General features: G+C 43.0%; 1 protein-coding gene across 1 annotated transcript; it reads left to right on the top strand.

The window, feature by feature from the left end:
• Positions 1-11819: 11819 nt before the first annotated feature.
• Ndufb6 (NADH:ubiquinone oxidoreductase subunit B6) lies at positions 11820-19876 on the top strand. Its single transcript, XM_052176243.1, has 4 exons — positions 11820-12120; positions 13481-13573; positions 17740-17784; positions 19691-19876. Exons 1-4 carry the CDS (start codon positions 11941-11943, stop codon positions 19757-19759), a joined length of 387 nt encoding a protein of 128 aa, XP_052032203.1. The 5' UTR covers positions 11820-11940; the 3' UTR covers positions 19760-19876.
• Positions 19877-20002: the final 126 nt, after the last annotated feature.

Here is a 20002-nt window from a genome sequence, read left to right as displayed (position 1 = left end):
GTAGGCTACAGAGGCCAGAGGCAGAGAAAGAAGGGGCATAAAGCTGGGGTTTTTTTTGTTTGTTTGTTTGTTTTTTGTTTTTTTGTTTTAAGAAGGCAAGCAAGCCTGGTCACAGGAGGAGGGGAATGAGCCATTGGCTTTGTGGGGGAAGGGAGAAAGAATTGAACAGTTTAGTCAAGATGGAGACAGGATAACAAGAGCTCTGAAAACTGTCTCTGAGAATTGAATTTAAAGCAAAGTCGGAGCTCCAGATCAGTTAAGAAGGCAGACACACTGGATCGAGCCAAACCCTCCTCTGATAGCTACTATCTTCAGTTCTGCCCCAGAGCACATTCGCGATGGGAGGAGATATGACGGTAGGCACACCCTGCTCAGCGATTATGGGAAGTGCCTTTCTGTACGGTGTCCTTGTGTGTCCTTTCTCCTCGTCACACTGTTGACAAGAGGACCTTATTATCCCTCTAGATCCGTGTGGCTCCCAAACCTCCTAATGCCTCGACCCTTTGATACGGTTCACATGTTGTGGCAACCCCAACCATAAAATTATTTTTGTTGCTACTTCATAACTGTACTTTTGCTACTGCTATGAATAGTAATGTAAATGTTTTATGGAGATAGAAGTTTGCCAAGAGGCCATGACCCACAAGTTGAGAACCACTGCTCTAGATCCTTCTCTGTCTTTTCTAGCTTTATATTACCATGCTGTGAATCCCTCTCCTGTATAGCTAACCCCCGTTGTGCAGCCCCAGTACTGGATATATAACTCTGGTATTCCTGCTCATTGCAATACTTACGGGACTCCCACATGAACTCTACATTCTTGGAGGGGGCGCTGTGTGAGCCATTTAACTCTATGGGAGGAATAAGGGCAATGTCTGCTCCCTGGAAAGTAATGGAATAATCTGTGTGGAAGACGGGAAGAAAGTTGGTAAGTAGGTCTTACATGGAAACAAGCTTAGATCCTCCTTGGGAGGACTGAGGCAGGAGAACCACAGGTTCAGGGCTATTCTAGCTATTTTAGAGTGACTTTGTAGCCAGCCTGTAGAACTTAGTGAAAGCGTGAAAGCTTGTCTTAAAATAAAAAGTAAAAAGAGATAGGGAGATATAGTTCAGTGATAGAACATTTGCTACCATACCTGAGGCTCCAGGGCTCTAGGATCTCTCTCTCTCTCTCTCTCTCTCTCTCTCTCTCTCTCTCTCTCTCTCACACACACACACACACACACACACACACACAAACACACACACAGCGAGAAAGAGAGAGAGAGAGAGAGAGAGAGAGAGAGAGAGAGAGAGAGAGAGAGAGGCCCTGTGGTGATCCTAGCACTTGGGAGACTGAGGTGAGAGAGAATCCAAGTCCTGGGCCAGCCTGGATTTTATGACAAAAACCCTCTTGAAAACAGACCAACAAACCCAAACAGAAGCCCCATCCATGCACCCAGCTGTGTGCATTTATCTGTCCATGTCTATCATGTCTGAAACACCACATACGTAAAATGACTACTGAATGATGACAAAACTGATGACTGCACAGGCAGGACCTTGGAAAAAACTCTGCGAACACGATTTGAGTTAGCCAGTTCCAAGGACAATGCTCCCAGTCGTGTGTGTGTGTGTGTGTGTGTGTGTGTGTGTGTGTGTGTGTGTGGTAAGACTCAAGCTGATGTAGTATGGTGGAGTGTGCTTGGATCGTGGTTAGGACATACTGTTTACGATTTAAAAAGAAATCAGAGGGGCAGGAGAGATGGCTCAGTGGTTAAGAGCACCGACTGTTCTTCCAGATGTCCTGCGTTCAATTCCCAGCAACCACATGGTGGCTCACAACCATCTGTAATGGGATCTGATGCCCTCTTCTGGTGTCTGAAGACAGCTACAGTGTACCACATACATACAATAAGTAAATCTTAAAGAAAAACAATCAGAGAAAGTCCTACTAGCCTTGAGGATTTTGATCCTGAGACATTTCATCTGTGAACGGGAAAGTGAGCCCTTTATTAGTGTGCTGATTCTCAGAGTAGAGCCCGTGAGAAGGAGGCCAGAGAGACTATTCAGCAGTTGTGAGCACTGGTGGCTCTGCCCGAGGACCCAGGTTTCATTTCCAGCACTCATGGTAGCTCATGGCCATCAGTAACTCCAGGGTATCTGATGCCCTCTTCTGGCCTCTGAGGGTACTACATATATATGGTACAAGGACATACACGCAGACACAACACCCATACACATAAAAATAAAATATAAAATAAAATAAAAGAGGCCCTCTGTTTCCGGTGGTGTAGCAGTGCAGGACACAGGCCAGTGAGGCACTGACCTCCTCTGAAAGGCATCAGGAGGTGGACTGATCCCAGCTGCAGCAGAGACTATTGAAGGGTATGATCCACTAGATCATAGGTGGTTCCGGGTGACCCTGTGGCTCCTGCTTTTCAGTTATGCAAAGTTCTCACTCATACCCAAGAGCTGTAGAAAATGTGCAGGCATTGGGCTTCTTCTTATTTTCATCTAATAAAAGAAATAAAGAACCCAGGGGGCACAGCATCTGCTTGCGATTGATCCTCTAACTCAGGAAGCTGAGGTAGACAGGCTTCTTACGCTTGGGGTCTTGAGGTCAGTGGGCGATTTAAGAAGACTTTTTCAGCAAATGACCCAAATCAAGAGACTGGAGAGATGGTTCAGGGGTTAAAAGAACGCTGCTTCCAGTGGACCCTGATTCATTTGCCAGCATCCGCAAGGCAGCTCACAGCCTTCAATTCTAGGGAATCTGATGGTATTTTTTGGCCTGCTCAGGCACTGGGCACACACATGGGGCATGAACATACATGCAGACAAAACATCCATACACGTATGCAAGACATGTCCTATCCATTCACATTGAGGCAGTGAGAGGCCAGTGATTGGAGGGGAGAGAGGGGGAGGAGTTAAGAGAAGGAGGGGCGGAGACACAGGGAGCCTGGGAGCTGACTAGGGAGGGGAGGAGGAGGCACAGATCCAGATGGAGTCAGAAGTGTTTCTGGTGTGCTGAGAGGATAGAGATATTGGGATAAAACTTTATAATTGTAAATTGTCAATATGTAATTGGGAGTTTCATATACATAAATATACTTGGCTAACTACTCAAGTTTAAGAGTCATGCTTTGCCGGATACTTGGGAGGAGTGGGTGCTGCTGGGCAGGAGAGCGAGCGGGACCGCCCGGACTTGGAGCAGAGGCCTGGTGGGGCGGTACTATATTTTAACAATTTCCCACTATACACATAAACAAAACAAAGTGAGCCAAATCAAGAAAACAAAGAAAAGGAATAAAAATGCCTCTTTCTCCTCAGTTTTAAAGGTTTTATTCTGAAGACTTGCTACATTTGCTCCTGAGTGGTCTGATAAGATGTAAAATAGAGGATATTTCTAAGTCTAATTTTATTTTTTTAATGTTTGGATTTATTTATTTTGTGTGCATGCGTGTTTTGTCAATACATATGCATGGGTCCTCCCGTGCATGTCTGGTACCTGAGGAGGCCAGAAAAGGGTGTTGACTCCTTTGGGACTGTAGATATACATAGCAAGCCGCCACGCTGGTGCTGGGAAGAAAACACAGCTCCCCTGCAGGAGCGACATGCTCGTAACCACTGAGCCAGCTCTCTAGCTCCTCTAACTCTAGGGCTCTTTTTAAAAACAATATAAAGTCATTAAACCTGTAGTCTTTGCCAAGTATGGTGACAAACATTTATAACCCCAGAATTTGGGAGGCTGAGGCTTGAGGATTCTCAATTCCACACTGAGTTACATAATGAGACCCTGTCATGCACATGAACATGCGTGCATGTTCACACACACACACACACACACACACACACACATACACAAGAATTTTAAGGCAGTTTGGACATTTAATTAGGGCTGTCCGCACAATGTTTTCAGTGACTAAGTGCCCTGTGTAATCACTGAGTGAAATATTCCTTCCCCTAAACATACAAAGTAAGATCGATGGCTAGAGCAGTGCCAGTCAGCACTACCATAATTCCGCCTAAAAGAATCATTAAGGAAAGAATTTTATCGAGACTCAGGACTTGACGAAGCTCAGCTATTTATTGTAAGCATAGTTTGCATTTGCCAGGCAGGTAAAGTAATGAGGGGGGTTGTAGTGTTAACTGAGGTGGGTAGAACCTATCCACACATGTGTGTGCAAATGTATGTATGTACATGTGTGTACATGAGTAAGCAGGTGTGAGATGAATGATTCATAAATTAACTAGCTTATTCTTTCTTGCACATTATCTTCAAACATCACTTTAAATAGGGGCTTCTGTATACCCAGGGCTGGTTTTGAATTTTCTATATAGCTGAGGCCAGTCTTGAACTCCTGATCACCCTGCTTACACCTCCAGTGCTGGGCCACCACACCCCGCTTTAAATCTTAACAGTACTACTTGTCACTCTAGCCCCCAATGGCTGCGCAGGTCTGCTTACATTTGTCTGTCCACTCAAGTTGTCCTTAGGTCATTCCCCGATGGTCATTACTTACTCTCTAGCAAAAGGGAAACCCTTGTATATGGAGATACATTGGTTTCAAACAGTAAAACAGGGAAATTGGTTTTGCTGCACCTTTATTTACAAAGTTAACAATATTAAACTGGGTATATAGTTTGTTTCAAGTATAAAAATGAAATTGTAAAGTTAATTACAAACAAATCAACAAGTGTGAGTGTGAGTGTGTGTGTGTGTGTGTTATGGGCATACGCTCATGAATGTTCAAGTGCATGTTGCTCATGTGTGTGTGTGCACATGAACATGGCGTCCAGAGGCTGATATCAGGTGTTGTCAGTCTTATATCTCAATAGGCAAGGTCTCCCCCTTGGACCCAGAAAACAATTCTGCTAGTCCAGCCAGCCAGCTTGCTCCAGATCCCCTGCCTCTACCTCTCAGGACTGAGATTACAGGTGGGCCACCATGGCAGACAGAAATTTGTGTAGGTGCTGGGGAGTCTAACTTTAGTCCTTTACCCATTGAGCTATTTCCTCTCCTGTAGATATGTTTCCATCCAACAGAAACAATGATTTGGACTGAGTCATGGGAAATGTCTTTGAGGACTCTTCCATTATGTTGACCTTTCTCCTACTAGAATATCAGTTGAGCCACTGAGGGTTGTTAACATTCTTCCTCATGAATAATGGCATTTATTTTAACCGATTCCTTAACAGCAGCTGAGCAGATCTCCTTAACATCAGCTTGCAAGTTGAAATGTTAACTAATATTTAATAATGGAAGAACTTAACTTTTCCAGTTTGCCTACCTTATTTGGCCGATGAGCTGCTGTTTGTTAGTGGCTGGGTATAAAGCAGAATCTATGCGCTGTGGTCTGACAACGAGTGACCAGGTGCCACTTCCTCGCCTCTGAATGACTGCCAAACCCCTATCCAATGGACATCACATGGTCTCCAGCTACCTGTGTGACCGTAAACACACATGTAAATCTGGGCATTGGTCTATAAGGGGGTTACCTGGGTGATACAGACAACGCACACACTAAAAGAAGGAACGAAAACACAAACTAGAACTCGAGGTGTCTCTTTTTGTTAGAGATTTCAACCAGACACTTCCAGGATCTCTAGACATTTCTTGACCCAGAGGTACAAGGATCCAACTAGAAGTAAACACATGATCAAAGAAGCACCTCCTGGGACTCCTAGACAAAGAAGACATGAGGCAAAAGCCAGGAATGGTGGCTCAAGTCTGTAATTCTAGCATTTGGGAAGCTGATGCAGGAGAACTACTGTGAGTTTGAGGCCAGCATATACTACATGGTACATTACAGTCCAGCTTGGGTTGGAGTTACAGTTACAGATTCTGTCCCAACAAGCCAAACAACCAAACAAAAGCCCCATAAGGCAGCTGCTTTTCTAATCTCAATAGGATATTGAGGTTGACCTCATGCTAAAGGTAGTGTTAGAGAAAACTAGCGTTCAGCAAGGGATAGGCGCGACACTGCTGTTGCTGACACATACCTTCTGCTTCAACCAGGACATTTCTAGTTATATTGGTTTCTGTACATTTCCAAACAGGTCAGACCATCTAGAAGAAGGACCCCTCTCGCATCTTTACAGACTCTCCAGTCAACACGGGAGGCTTCCTCTTTGTTATTTTGTAGTGATAGAGTGATACACCTAACAAATTTTATTATTGTGTGTATGTGTGGTGTGTGCATGTGGGGCATGCATGTGGAAGCCAGAGGATATTTTGGGGAGCCAGTTCTCTCCTTCTGTCTCTGTTTGGTGAGGTACTTACTTTTCTTTTGCTGTGCTCGGACACCCTAACCAAGGTAACTTACAGAAGAAGGTTTATTTTGGCTTTTTGTTCCGGGGGTTCCAGTCGCTCATGGTAAGGACAGCACAGCAGCAGGTGGTAGACATGGCACAGGAAGATGGGCACTCACTTCTTGAAACTGTCAGCATGAACCAGACAAAGGGAACTTCAAGTGACACATGGCTTTTAATCTCAAAACCCACCTCCAGTGACATACTCCTCTAGCTAAGCTGCACGACTAACTTCCCCCCAGAGTGCCACCAGGTGTTCAGATGCCTGCTGAGAAGAACAATTTTCACAGAAACAAGCACATGCGGGTTCTAGAGATTAAATTCACTTTACCTGCTGAGCCATCTGGCTGGCCTATGGGCGATACTTTTATTTCTAAAGCTATAAAGAATAAGACAGAAGTTTTGTATATAGGAGCTAAAGGGATTATAAAGAAGTTCATTGCATTTCCGTCATTTGGCTTGAGCAGTGCCTGAAGTCAAGATGTAAGGCTCTTAAGTTAGGCACTGAAATAGGGGAGGGGTTTCGTCCTCCTGTCTGCTTTAATACACCTTGCCAAAGAGAAAAACCAAATCCCCTTCTGGGCTTTAAAAGCACAGCTGCAAAGGCAGACCCTTTCTCAGCAGATCCACAGTCAAGCAAGCTTACTGATGATACCTTCTCATTTCCTTTCCTGGCCTCATTTTTTTTCTACCCTCTAAGCCTTATACCTTTCCCAGGTAGCAGGCCGCCTTATATATAATAAATAAATACCTCTTTAATAATAATAATACTGAGGTCTTAGACAAAACCCCCATTTTTGGTTGTATTCATAACGTTCCAGCAACATCTGCTGGGAATGCCTGGCAGTTACCCAACTCCTGCGGCCCGTCTGAGTCTGAATCTTAATGAATTCTCTTCACTTTATTTTTTTCACAGCCCAAGTCATGGGGAGGAATGGAATATGGTAGATAGTAGCCAGTAGCTGAAAACATTCAATTATTATTATTATTATTATTAAAGAAGTATTTGTTATATATAAGTACACTGTAGCTGTCTTCAGACATACCACAAACAATGTCAGATCTTATTACAGATGGTTGTAAGCCACTGTGTGGTTGCTGGGATTTGAACTCAGGACCTCTGGAAGAGCAGTCAGTGCAATTAACTGCTGAGCCATCTCTCCAGCCACCCCCCTTTTAAAAATGTATTTATTTATTATATGTGAGTATACTGTGGCTGTCTTCAGATACTCTAGAAGAGGGCATCAGATCTCATTACAGATGGTTGTGAGCCATAATGTAGTTGCTGGGATTTGAACTCAGGACCTTCAGAAGAGCAATCAGTACTCTTAACTGCTGAGCCATTTCCCAGCCCCATTATCGTTATTATTATCATTATTATTTATTGTTGTTGTTGTTGACTATATGGTTTAAGAGTGAGAGTGGAATGGTTTCCACAGAAAGTCAGGATGATGGCCCTCAAAGAAATTACTAGATGTATTTGATCCCATTAATACAAGCAACACTTACTTGAGTTGTAAAATGCCTTGCTGAGGACTTACATGTAGTTCTTTCTAGCATGGTTAGCCTCCCAGAGACTATTTGAATCTCATTATAACACAGTTGAGGTCTATAGGTAAGAAAAGTTTCACATGAAGAGTACACAGGTTAAAAATAGCGTAAATAATGGCTCAGTACTTCAAAGCGCAGATTTTTAAAGCTTTGAATTTCAAGTTTCAACAAAAATATTTAAAGAGAGGACTACCATGAGCCCTGGTGACCTATCACACACCAATTGCTAATTAACTGTATTTCCTTTACCCTACACCCCTTATTGAGAAGTAAGCTCTGGACACCATGTTCTCCCATGTATAAATGTTATGGATGTGTTCTAAGTGCCAGAAGCCCCATTTAAAATGTAACTACAACATATAATACCTCCTTAATACCATAAAATATTATGGTGGTGTTCAAATTACCCTCTGCCTCTTTATTGGTCCTCATTCTGTTTTTCTCCTAACTATATTTTTGTTTCAGAAAAAAATCTCCTGATGAAATCTTGATAATTTGGCTTATCTGAATGTGTCGTTTTAGTATTGTATGACGATTTCCTCTGTCCTTTCTATTTTCTTCCAAATGAGTAGTTCTAGAATCTGTACTGATTTCAGTTCGATTTTATAGTCAACAAGAAAGCTGTCCACAAGAGGGCGCCATTGCATCCTCCATGAGCAGCCACAGCAACAGAGGATAATTCCTAAGCTGATTCAATAAGAGTTGTAGAACGGTGAAGTTTGCCTGAGGGCCAGCAGAAAGAATGGAAATATGCAACTTCAGAGGTGGGGTGGGAGATGGGGGACCTTCTAGGAAGTACATATAGAGGGACCTTAGATGAAATGCCCAATAGTGGGGAGAGGGAACTTGGAGAGTCCACCTCCAGTAGAAAGATAGGGAATCACGTGGAGGGATGGGGTTGCCATCTGTGATGGTTTGCAAATGCTCATCCCAGGTAGCGGCAGTATTAGAAGGTGTGGCCTTATTGGAGGAAGTATGTCACTGTGGGGATGGACTTGGAGACCTTCCTTCTAACTACCTGAGGATGCCCAGTCAGATCCTGGCTTCCTTTGGACGAAGATGTAGAACTCTCAGCTCCTCCTGCACTATGCCTGCCTGGATGCTGCCATGCTCCTCCCTTGATGACAATGGACTGAACCTCTGAACCTGTAAGCCAGCCCCAGTTAAATGTTGTCTTTTATAAGACTTGCATTGGTCGTGGTGTCTGTTCACAGCAGTAAAACCCTAACTAAGACAAGGTCCCACAGTCAAAAATTTTGACCCAAAATTTGTTCCTGTCTATAAGAACTGCAGAGACAAAAATGGCAAGAGACCAAGGGAAAGGCGGTCCAGTGGCAGTCCCAAATTGGGGTCCAGCTCGAGGAGGTTCCAAGGCCAGACACTATTACTGATGCTATGGTGTACTTACAGACAGGAACCTAGCACGGCTGTCCTCTGAGAGGCCCAACAAGCAGCTGACTGAGACAGATGCAGATACTCACACCCAACCATTGGACTGAAGTCAGGGACCCCTGTGGTTGAATTAGGGGAAGGATGGAAGAAGCTGAAGAGGAAGGTGACCCCACAAGTCTCAACTAACCTGGACCTCCGAGATCCATCAGAAACTGAGCCACCAACCAGGCAGCATACACAAGCAGACAACTATCTGGTTGGACCTCAGTGGGAAAAGACCATCCTAACCTGCGGGAGACTTGAGGCTCCAGGGAGTGGGGAGGTCTCGTGTGTGTGTGTGTGTGTGTGTGTGTGTGTGTGTGGGCATCCTCTTGGAGAGGGGGTGGGGTGGGGAATGGGATGTAGAACTGTGGGAGGGCAGCTTGGGAGGGGAGTAACCATTGAACTGTAAAAAAATAAAAGTTATAAATAATAATAATAAAAAAGGCCAGGCGGTGGTGGCACATGCCTGGAATCCTAGCACTTGGGAGGCAGAGGCAGGCGGATTTCTGAGTTCGAGGCCAGCCTGGTCTAGAGAGTGCCAGCCAGGGCTACACAGAGAAACCCTGTCTTGGAAAAAAAACCTAATAATAATAATAATAATAATAATAATAATAATAATAAAGAATGATGAAGTTTGACTTGCCAGTTCTTCCTGTGTTTGGAATTAAAATGCTTCTTTGAAGAAAATTTCCCCAGAAGTTTTTTGTTACTGTAAGATGTAATTTGTACATAAGTCTAGAAGAAAATGTCTGATTTCTTTTTCTTACCAGATTTCAAAATAAGTTTTTTTTTGTTTTGTTTTGTTTTTTGTCTTTTTGTTTTTGAGACAGGGTTTCTTTGTGTAGCCCTGCTGTCCTGGAACTCACTCTGTAGACTAGGCTGGCCTGGAACTCAGAAATCCTCCTGCCTCTGCCTCCCAAGTGCTGGGATTAAAGGCATGCGCCACTACTGCCCAGCTAATAAGTTGATTTTTAAGACCATCCAATGACTGGAGAGATGGCTCAGCAGTTAAGAGCAACTGACTGCTCTTCTAGGGGTCTTGAGTTCAAAACCCAGCAACCACATAGTGGTTCACAATCATCTGTAATGAAATCCAATGGCCTCTTCTGGTGTGTCTGGAGACAGCTACAGTGTACTCGTATACATAAAACAAATAAAATCTTAAAAAAAAAAAAACCCAGACGATCAAAAAATCAAAAATGAGGTTTTTCAGTAAAGTATTTTGACTTGGTTATATGTGATGTGTTTTACATTTTAAAAATCATCCAGTTCATTACTGATGCTGAAATGTTTTCATCTTTGACCAGAGAAACCTGCTAATTAAGTTGCCTACTAGTCTTAGAAACTTCCCCAGTGCCGGGTTTGCTAGAGAGTCTTACAGATCATATTCTTCTCTGGAGAACTCTCAGTTTTTCAGAAGCCCCATGATGTAGCCAGATTCTCCTAATTCGGGTCTTCTGAAAGAGCAGCAAGTGTTTTTAACCGCTAAGCCATCTCTAAACTCCCTAGTTTCTGCTTTTGTATCTGTTCTATTTTTCCTATATAATATTGGTGGTGGTGGTGTTTGAAGCAGTTGATAAGTTGGGCATACTGGTATATTTCCATCCAGCTTATGAGTAGTGGAGGTAGGGGGATTCGGAGTTTAAGTCCAGCCTCCTTTAAATAGCAAGTTCAAAGCCAGCCAACACTACATGAGACCCTGTCTCCAAAAGCAAATACAAATAACAAAATTATTTTCATTTATTACTCTAAGATTTTCAACGAGCATGTATATATATTTAGTATCACCACTACTCTCCCCGCTTCTAGATAAAAGGTAGCATAATGTATACACTTCTTTCTACTCGGTGTAGGTGGTTTTATTTATTTTTTTGCCTAATCAATAGATTATAATCATAATCTCCACGATTATGAATACAAGGCTCATTTACGACAGTAGCATTCCAATGCTTTACAGTACCATAATTCTCCACTAATCCTCTATTCAGGAATCTGAGAGGTGATTTCCAATGTTTTGCCATTACAAATCATGCCGTGATGAATATTCGTGCACACCCCTGCAAAGTTTTACTGACATACCTTTGGGATATCTTACAAAATGGGACGGCAGGATCAAAGAGTGAGGCCTATGTAAGCCTCCCAAATAAGGTGCTCCTTATTTCTGCAGTACAGAAGAGGGAAGAAACCAAGATAGGCGCTCAAGGTCATTTTGCAGGTTACTAAAGGGCTGGGTGCTGAACTCGGTCGCAATAGTCTCTAAGTCAAGAAGGGAAGAATTCAAGGGGGCGGGGCAGACGTTCGCTAAACTTCCGGCCATGTCCTTCCGGCCCCCTCCCCCACAAGTTCTTTCTTAGGGCTCTAACCCCAGGACTTCTCGCACTTTCTATCACGGCCTAGTACTTAACTAAGGGACCTTCCGGCGGCGCTCATACCTAATTCGGGTTCTTAAAACCCAGGGTCCGAGAGAAGGCTTTGCGCATGAGCAGAGCCTGCTTTCGCGCAGGAGTCAGCCTGCCCCTAGAGGCTGGGCTGTGTGATGTCATCACACCGCGCCGCTCCCAGAAGCCTCAAGGTCGCTTCGCGGAGCGGGAGCGCGCGTAAGTGACCGGCCCCGGGTTCGGGCGCGCGCTGTCACTGTCTGGTAAGCTCGCCGGAGACATGTCGGGGTACACGCCGGATGAAAAGCTGCGGCTGCAGCAGCTGCGGGAGCTAAGGAGACGATGGCTGAAGGACCAGGAGCTGAGTCCCCGGGAGCCCGTGCTGCCCCCGCGCAGGATGTTGCCCCTGGAGCGATTCTGGGATAACTTTCTGCGGGACGGGGCTGCGTGGAAGAACACGGTGAGTGATTCCCACCCCGGGCCGCAGCCCAGCCAACCTCCGACCCACTGCTCTCAGCCCCATCAAGGCCCGACTCTGTCCAGAGCCTGCACACCCGGGATTGCCCCAAGGGACAGTCAGTCCAGGGGCTCAGGTGTAGCGGAGACGCTGTCACGTCGCTAGAGTTCATGGCTGGGGTCTGGAGTCCAGGAGCGGTCCAGCCACCGCCTCACTCGGCTGCCAGAGGGCTAGCTGGTATAGTATAGCCTCATGGGATCGCAACCGAAGGCAGGGTTCTATTTGGTATGCTTTGTCAGACTCTACCGCTCCCTTTCTGCTCATCACTGTACGCTTAGCACACTTGTAGTTGCTTTTAAATTGCATTCCGTGGCTTCGCCAGGCAGAAACACGGCTCACTCAAGGACTACTTTTTATTGTAACGATTCCAGATATTTTCTTGGAGTCTGCTATTAAATCACATCAGCAATGAGTAATGAATACTGTGTGGGAATTGCTTTCAGATAATAATAATAATAATAATAATAATAATAATAATAGAACAAAGTCTTGGTTTGCTTGTTGAACAAGAATGTCATGTCTTGCAGAATGAATGCTACCTATTATAAGCCTTGTCTAGTAGTCTTGGAGAATGGCACTTATCCTAAGTCCTAGAGTCTATGGATATTCTATAGGAAGCCCCAGAGTTAGTGAAAATATTGAATAGGTATGTGGGTTAGCCCCAATCTGTCAGGAAGTATGATCCATTTAGAAATTTGTAAAGTCATTATCACACTATTACATTGTTGGTGGTGGTGGAATTTTTTTGTTTGTTTGTTTGGTTTGGTTTTTGTTCCACTCACATTGAAAAATGAGATATCTCATTCTAGGGATAGTAAGTACCACATACTGGTAATCACAGCAGCTCCAGAGGTTGAGTCAGGAGGATCGCTGAGGATCTCTTCATGTTCAAGGGCAAGCTGGCCTGCCTCAGCAAGCTGGACTGCAGAGTGAGGCAGGCCAGCCTTGGCTAAAGAGTGGAACCCTGTCTCAAAATAAACTAAGGAAAAGTAAAAGTGAGGGGTGGAGTGGGGCTGGAGAGACAACTCCACGCTTATGACCACGTGACTCTTCCAGAGGACCCAGCTTTGGTTTCCAGCATGCACAGCGTGACTCAAAACAAAACAAAACAAAAAGTCTGTAACTCTAGTTCCAGGGCATCTGATGTTTTCTTCCATCTGAGCTCTGAGGGCACCAGGCATACTCCTGGTACACATACATATATACCTACAGAATACTTATATGCATGAAATAAATAAATCTAAAAAATAAAAATTAAAACGGGGATGTTTTTGTTTATTTCGCATGTGTGTCTCCCCCACAGATGTTTAGGACATACCGCTCCAGTCTCTTTGCTGTTTCTCACGTGCTTATACCTCTCTGGTTCATTCATTATTATGTCAAGTATCATGTGGCTGTAAGTATGTTTTAAATGTATGCTTTACAGAATTTACTTTTAATATTGTTCAGTAATTTCCTGTGGCTGTGCAATATGCAGAAACTAATATGTCACGCTAAGTTGATTTTAAAGTTCTTTGAATTTTTTGGTGGGGAGGGGTGAAAGGTTTAATTGAACTTTAAGTACTCTTATATACAAGTAGTTTCAAAACTTGAAAATTGTGAGATTACTCTTCTATATACAAGTAGTTTATAACTTTTGCAATGCGTTTCCTTGAAGTCGTGTTTAAGTGAGAACGTGTAAACCTGGAGTCCTGAACAGTGGGTATAAAGATGATTTCTGCTTCTTCTTTAGACCAGGCAGGCATGTGAGCTCATTCCAAACAGGTTTGTCATGTCTCAGTTCCCTTTCTCTGGCTCTTACCTGACTTTCCAGAATTCTCTTCCTTTAGAATCTAGGGTGTCCAAGAGCCACGAACTTTTTCATGAAAGAGTTGACTAAAGCCCCTTGCCATGGTTTAAAGACAAGGGACAGCACCACATGGTTGGTGCACACTATTGGATTCTAGGCTGCAGGAGAAAGGCATGCGGTTTCTGGGATATCATGGAAGAGGAACAGTGGTGCTGGAACTCAGATAGTGTGAATGGCCTGTTCCCTGTCCAATGAGAGTTGCTAGAGTAGGCCGGGCGTGTCCTTTTGGGAGCCTTAGTGGCAGCAACCTGGTTTAGGATGTTGGAATTCGAGAAGGAAGTTAAGTAAGGAACCTGAGGTGGAGGAAGACATCAGAACCCTAATAAGGTAAGGAGGTTAAAGATCACAAGGTATGGTGGTGGTGATCGGACATTTGTTATATGTGAGGAGCTTGATCGAGTAAGTGCACGGATGGAAAGGCGTTATTTACATGAGAACACCACGGAGAATGGAATTAGGACTGGAAGTATTGGTATGAACTCATAGTCATTACTGTGTATTCATAGGTAGATGGAGAAATAACCACGACTGTGAATGTGGGCATGTTTGTATGTATAGTCACTACGTCTGTCCATTAAGAAGGCCTGGGAACAGAGCTGTCTCTAAGTTACAGTCCAGCCGGCAGCATCTCAGTGCTGTCAGCACGAGGCAGACAGAAACTGTGCTGCTTGATAGATGCAGCAAGGGGAAAGCAGCCTCAGCTTCTTGATAGTCCTGCCCGATACACAGGCTCTGAATATAGTCACGAGGAATCATGAAGCAAGCCCATTGGAAGAGATGTTCCAATGGAAGGATATTATTGGCTTGTTACCTTCAAACATGCTAAGATCAGAAGACAGCGTGAAGGGCTTGGGGCCTCCACTTCCACTATGTGGTCTCCAGGGATAAATTCAGGTATCAGGCTCAGCAGCAAGCCTTTGCCCTGCAAACCATCTCCCCGGCCCACAACATTTTCTTTGAGCAACAAGAATGGGATGTCTTCTTTATTGCTGTAGACAGAACATATAAAAGTAAGTATTTGATATCCAGGAATCTGTACTGTTAGAAGACAGATAGCAAGGTCAAGGAAGACTATGGAGGAGACAAGTTAGGCCAGTTGGAAGGACAGACAGAAAGTCTGTGATGTCCCCCAGACTGAGGAAATGGCTAAAGGGTTTCTATTGATCCCATAAGCTGAGACCAATTTAGGAAAGTTTCATAATCTAGGGAGAAGAGGTGAGCTAAATGTGTAACAAGCAGAGGGAACTGAGGCTTGGTTTTATACATCCTGCAAGGTAGCCTTAACCCTGGCTCTCTTTGCCTTCAACTGATTATACCCATGAGCTTCCGCTGCAGCAGAACGCTCCACTGTTAAATGGGAGATGGCGTGAGGATTGAGAGGGAAATGTAGAGAAACGTTGAACACAGAGTGAAGGAAGCAAAGTTCCACCAGGCAGGTCAGCTGGAGGCTGTTGCAGTTTGGTACAAATTAGAAATTGGGGAAAAAGGCAAATGATTTGGATTATATGCTTCCATAATAGTTCCTGGAGGGTCCATGTTGTCCTGGCCTGCCTGATGTGTGTAAGATTAGTAGTGGCCAATAGGGATTTGAATGGAGCTGTTTCCATTTCAGAACCTAGCAGAAAGCCCTTCTGCAACAATAAAATGGACTAACAGTTCATATCTTTAAGGGCCAGAAGGTGGTTTCCATTTCTGTACTGATGAGCTTGAGAATCATGTCCACTTGCAACTCCATGGGCCTTTTCATGTCACTGTGTGTGTGGTATTTCATTGATGTTTTAGCATGTTGATCCCTAGAAAAGAACGGTGCCTTCTATCCACAAGTGGCTGATCACAGAACTGGGCAGAGCGTCACTCGGGGTTTGTTAGTTCATATTTTAAAGTAAAGTGTACTTTTACCTTAATTAAACTGCCATACTTCTGATAAAATAGGAATAAACTTATTCTGTCCCTACCATCTTTGAAGTAATTAAATTTGAATTATTATTATGTGGGTTTTTGTTTTTTGTTTGTTTTTTTGTTTTTGTTTTTGCTTTTGTTTTTGAGACAGGGTTTCTCTGTATAGCCCCTGGTCTCACTCTGTAGACCAGGCTGGCCTCAGAACTCAGAAATCCGCCTGCCTCTGCCTCCCAAGTGCTACTTGGCGTGCACCACCACTGCCTGGTGAATTTGAATTCTTTTTTTTTTTTTTTAAAGATTTATTTATTTATTATATGTGAGTACACTGTAGCTGTCTTCAGACACTAGAAGGTGTCAGATCTCTTTACAGATGGTTGTGAGCCACCATGTGGGTGCTGGGATTTGAACTCATGACCTTCGGAAGAGCAGTCAGTGCTCTTACCCCCTGAGCCATCTCTCCAGCCCGAATTTGAATTCTTAAGACAATTCCAGTTACAAATGTAATCACATTTTCCTAAGTGCTTTAAACCCATTTATAAATTTATTTGTTCAGTCTTATTTTAGGTATTGATATGGTAAAGTGGTTCCTCCAAGAAACAATTTTTTTATTCATCTTTAAATCAGAAGTGTGTCCATTATACATTTTCATTATAATTCTGAGCCTAATCTGTTAGTCCTAAAGTAGCCAGATTATTTTATGTATCATAAACACTCTGATGTTAGAATATAGGTCATCCCAACTTTTTCTTTTTTAATTACCTTTTTTCATTGGTTCTTTGAGAGCTTCATAGAACTGCAATGCTTATTGATTATGGTCACCTCTCCTCCAGCTCTTTCCAGATTCACTTCTCTACCTACCCTTACTTTATATATATATGTATAAATTTTATTTATTTATTTGTTTGTTTGTTTGTTTATGGTTTTTTGGATTTGGTTTTTCCGAGGCAGGGCTTCCCTGTGTAGCCCTGGCTGTCCTGGAGCTCACTCTGTAGACCAGGCTGACCTCGAATTCAGAAATCCGCCTGCCTCTGCCTCCCAGAGTGCTGGGATTACAGGCATGCGCCACCACTGCCCGGCCCTTACTTATGTTTTAAAGATTTATTTTTCCTTTGTGTGTATGTGTTTATGTCTGTATCTCTGTGTGGGTATGTGCACATGAATGCAGATGCTATGGAAGCCAGACGAGGAGGCAGATAGCCCTGGAACTGGAGATGTGGTCAGCTGTAAGCCAAGCACTGTGGGTGCTGGAAACTGACCCTGGTCCTCTGGAAGAGCATGTCTTCTTAACATGCAAGCCATCTCTCCAGCCTGGTCTCAACTTTTGAAAGTTGGCATTTATCTAGTTATACTAAGTGTAGTTTCCTTTATTATCTCTATGACCAAGTTGTCTTAAGATTGAAAACACATTTGTTCTCTAGCAGAAGCATATTTAATAAACTGCAGTATTGGGTTGGCAAAAAGAGACATTACTATGTAGTTATTACTTTGAGGAATTCATGCTTTCTTAGCCGCTGGTAGACATATTCCAACATTTCATGTTTGTTGGGTCTGAGCTATAGACCTTTTATTCTTCATCTTTTTTCCTTTTAAGGATTTTGAAACTTTGAGCAGAAATGTGATCCATGCAGAAAGATCATACCGTGTTGTTGGGAGCATGGGGAGGAGCTTAGGACAACTAAGTGGAGATGTTTAATTCATATGAGCCCAGAGTTCTGGGGAAATTGGAGACTTAAGTAAAAGTTTTGGGAAAAGATCTACCATATTTTCGGAAAAATTCTAACACTGTAATTTATACAGAATTATTTTTATTGCAGACTAAACCATATGCCATTGTCGACACGAAGCCCAGAATATTTCCAGTAAGTCTCAAAACTCCAGTTTTTTGCTTGTATGTTATCCCTCTCCCTTTCCACAAGTGATTGCCAAGTTCATTAGAATAAAATGATCTTTTCTTACTGTCAGCTTAAATGCAGTTTGTGTATTACTGTAGGGGAGAAAAGGAGGAGGGCTCCTGTGATAGTGGAAGTGAGGAGTGGATACTGGATTTCTCCACCTTGTTTGATGACCTTGACTGCCCTACAGTAGAAGGCACCACCAGGTTTTCAGGGGCCAAGAATTCTTCAGGCCATGAGCCTGAAGAGATACATGTTCAGGCAGCTGACAACTGACGTTCTATTACTGCCAGATGCTAACTGTTTGGCTTTGTGCCTATAGTTCTCAGTCTGTAAAGCTAAGACACGTTTGTATGAATTTAAATTTTATGTTACAAACATGTAAGCTCTAAAAGTAATTTTTAAAAAAAAAATTTTTCATGCCTTTAATCCTAGCACTCAGGATGTTCAACACAATAAATGACTGCTGCATATAAGTAATGAATGAAACACCATAATGATCAATTCAAACTTGAATTAAGTAGCATATGTTACAGTTATCTGTTATCAGCTGCAAGAGGAGACTTTTAGGGAGAACCATCAAATTTGACTAACAGTCCACACTGGAACTCTGCTTTAGAAAATAACAGGGAATGTCTGTTATTTACTTAAGTGTAGTCAATGTGTGTCAGACCCCAGGTAACCTCAAAGTGGGACATTAACTTAATGGTTTTGTTAGCTAATATTCTTTGCTTGCCTGATTATTTAGTTATGTGTTTATGTTGCCATTCATGGTCAAAGGATAAGACAGGCTCTGTTCAGAAGACCATGTCAGTGATTTTGCAGCATTATTTTCTGAATGTCCTCTTTTACTACACCAGTCCTTTCCTATGTCTGGGTTGTTCATCAGTTCCAGAGTCTCTCTTTTGAGAACCTGCAGAATGTCATGTCCTCTAGAATAGACTAGGCCATGACAGGGTTGCAAGTCTCCTCCTTCCTGATATGATAGACTAGTATGAGCCAGGCTGTCCTCCAGTCTGTTTAGTCCCAGCCCTTATTAAATGAATAGTAGAGCATAACTAGCTTTTTCATGCAGGCACAGCATGGAATAGCAGCCAGTGAGCACCTGTGCACAGTATTGTTCTGAAACCTGGAGGGGGAGGTTGAGACAGTCGATTGAAGGAATAAAATACCAACTCTTGTAATGAGAAGGATGCCATTACCTTGGTTGTGGAGATAGTCTCACAGGAATATCCATACCTCAGAACTATACATAGTCTACAGCCTAAGTATGCACTTTAGTATGTCTAGTCTTTTTGAGTCCTCAGGTAATAATTTGATTAATCTTTTTTAGCTTCACATACAAATCAGTACAGGTAAAAAATTAGCATCCAAATTGAAATGTTTTAGGTAAAATACAAAATAATTTTGAAGGGGCTTTTTGGGGAGTTGTTTTTTTTGGGGGGGGGGGTTCAAGACAGGGTTTCTCTGTGTATCCTTGGCTGTCCTGGAACTCACTCTGTAGACCAGGCTGGCCTTGAACTCAGAAATCCGCCTGCCTCTGCCTCCCAAGTGCTGGGATTAAAGGGGTGTACCAACCGTTGGAGGGTTCTTTTTGTTTTATTGTTTGTTTGTTTTGAGACAGGGTCAATCTAGGAAGTCTTGTCTGTCCTGAAACTTGCTAGTAGACCAGCTGACTTCAAACTTAGAGATCTACCTGCCTCTAACTCTAAAGTACTGGGATTAATGCACCACTGTACCTGGCTTAATTTTAAGTTAGCAGAATGTAAAGTATGTTTATAGTCATTTATTGTTTAGCAATCGTTGGAATATTTTACAATAAAATTAATATTTGGTGAAAAAATTCTATTAAACACTTCCTTGTTTTCCCTAGGGTGATACAATTCTGGAGACTGGAGAAGTAATTCCACCAATGAGAGATTTTCCTGATCAACATCATTGAAGAGCCCTTAAAAACTTAAAAGACTTGTGTAACAGCACAAGTATGTTCCTAAAGTGCTGTATTTACTGAATCTGTTTTCTGGAAAACTAACTAATAAAGCTTATTCCCATAGTGTTATTACTGTCCTTGATACTGTCCAAAGGTTCTCTGATTTGAGACTAACAGCAAAAAGACAAATACTAAACAGCTATTAGCTACTTTTTTTTTTCTGTCCATTTTGATAAACAGGATGCAAAACACTTT

Source organism: Apodemus sylvaticus, chromosome 3 (assembly GCF_947179515.1).
Source record: "Apodemus sylvaticus chromosome 3, mApoSyl1.1, whole genome shotgun sequence".
In the NCBI taxonomy this organism is placed as follows: domain Eukaryota; kingdom Metazoa; phylum Chordata; class Mammalia; order Rodentia; family Muridae; genus Apodemus; species Apodemus sylvaticus.
This window is presented reverse-complemented; position numbering and strand designations above follow the sequence as displayed.

Excerpts from the sequence above, each read along its gene's own strand:
- Ndufb6 (XM_052176243.1), top strand. The coding sequence starts at position 11,941 with ATGTCGGGGTACACGCCGGATGAAAAGCTGCGGCTGCAGCAGCTGCGG. Across the intron at positions 12,121-13,480 it reads GGGCTGCGTGGAAGAACACG|ATGTTTAGGACATACCGCTC; the intron begins GTGAGTGATTCC and ends TCTCCCCCACAG. Across the intron at positions 17,785-19,690 it reads CGAAGCCCAGAATATTTCCA|GGTGATACAATTCTGGAGAC; the intron begins GTAAGTCTCAAA and ends TGTTTTCCCTAG.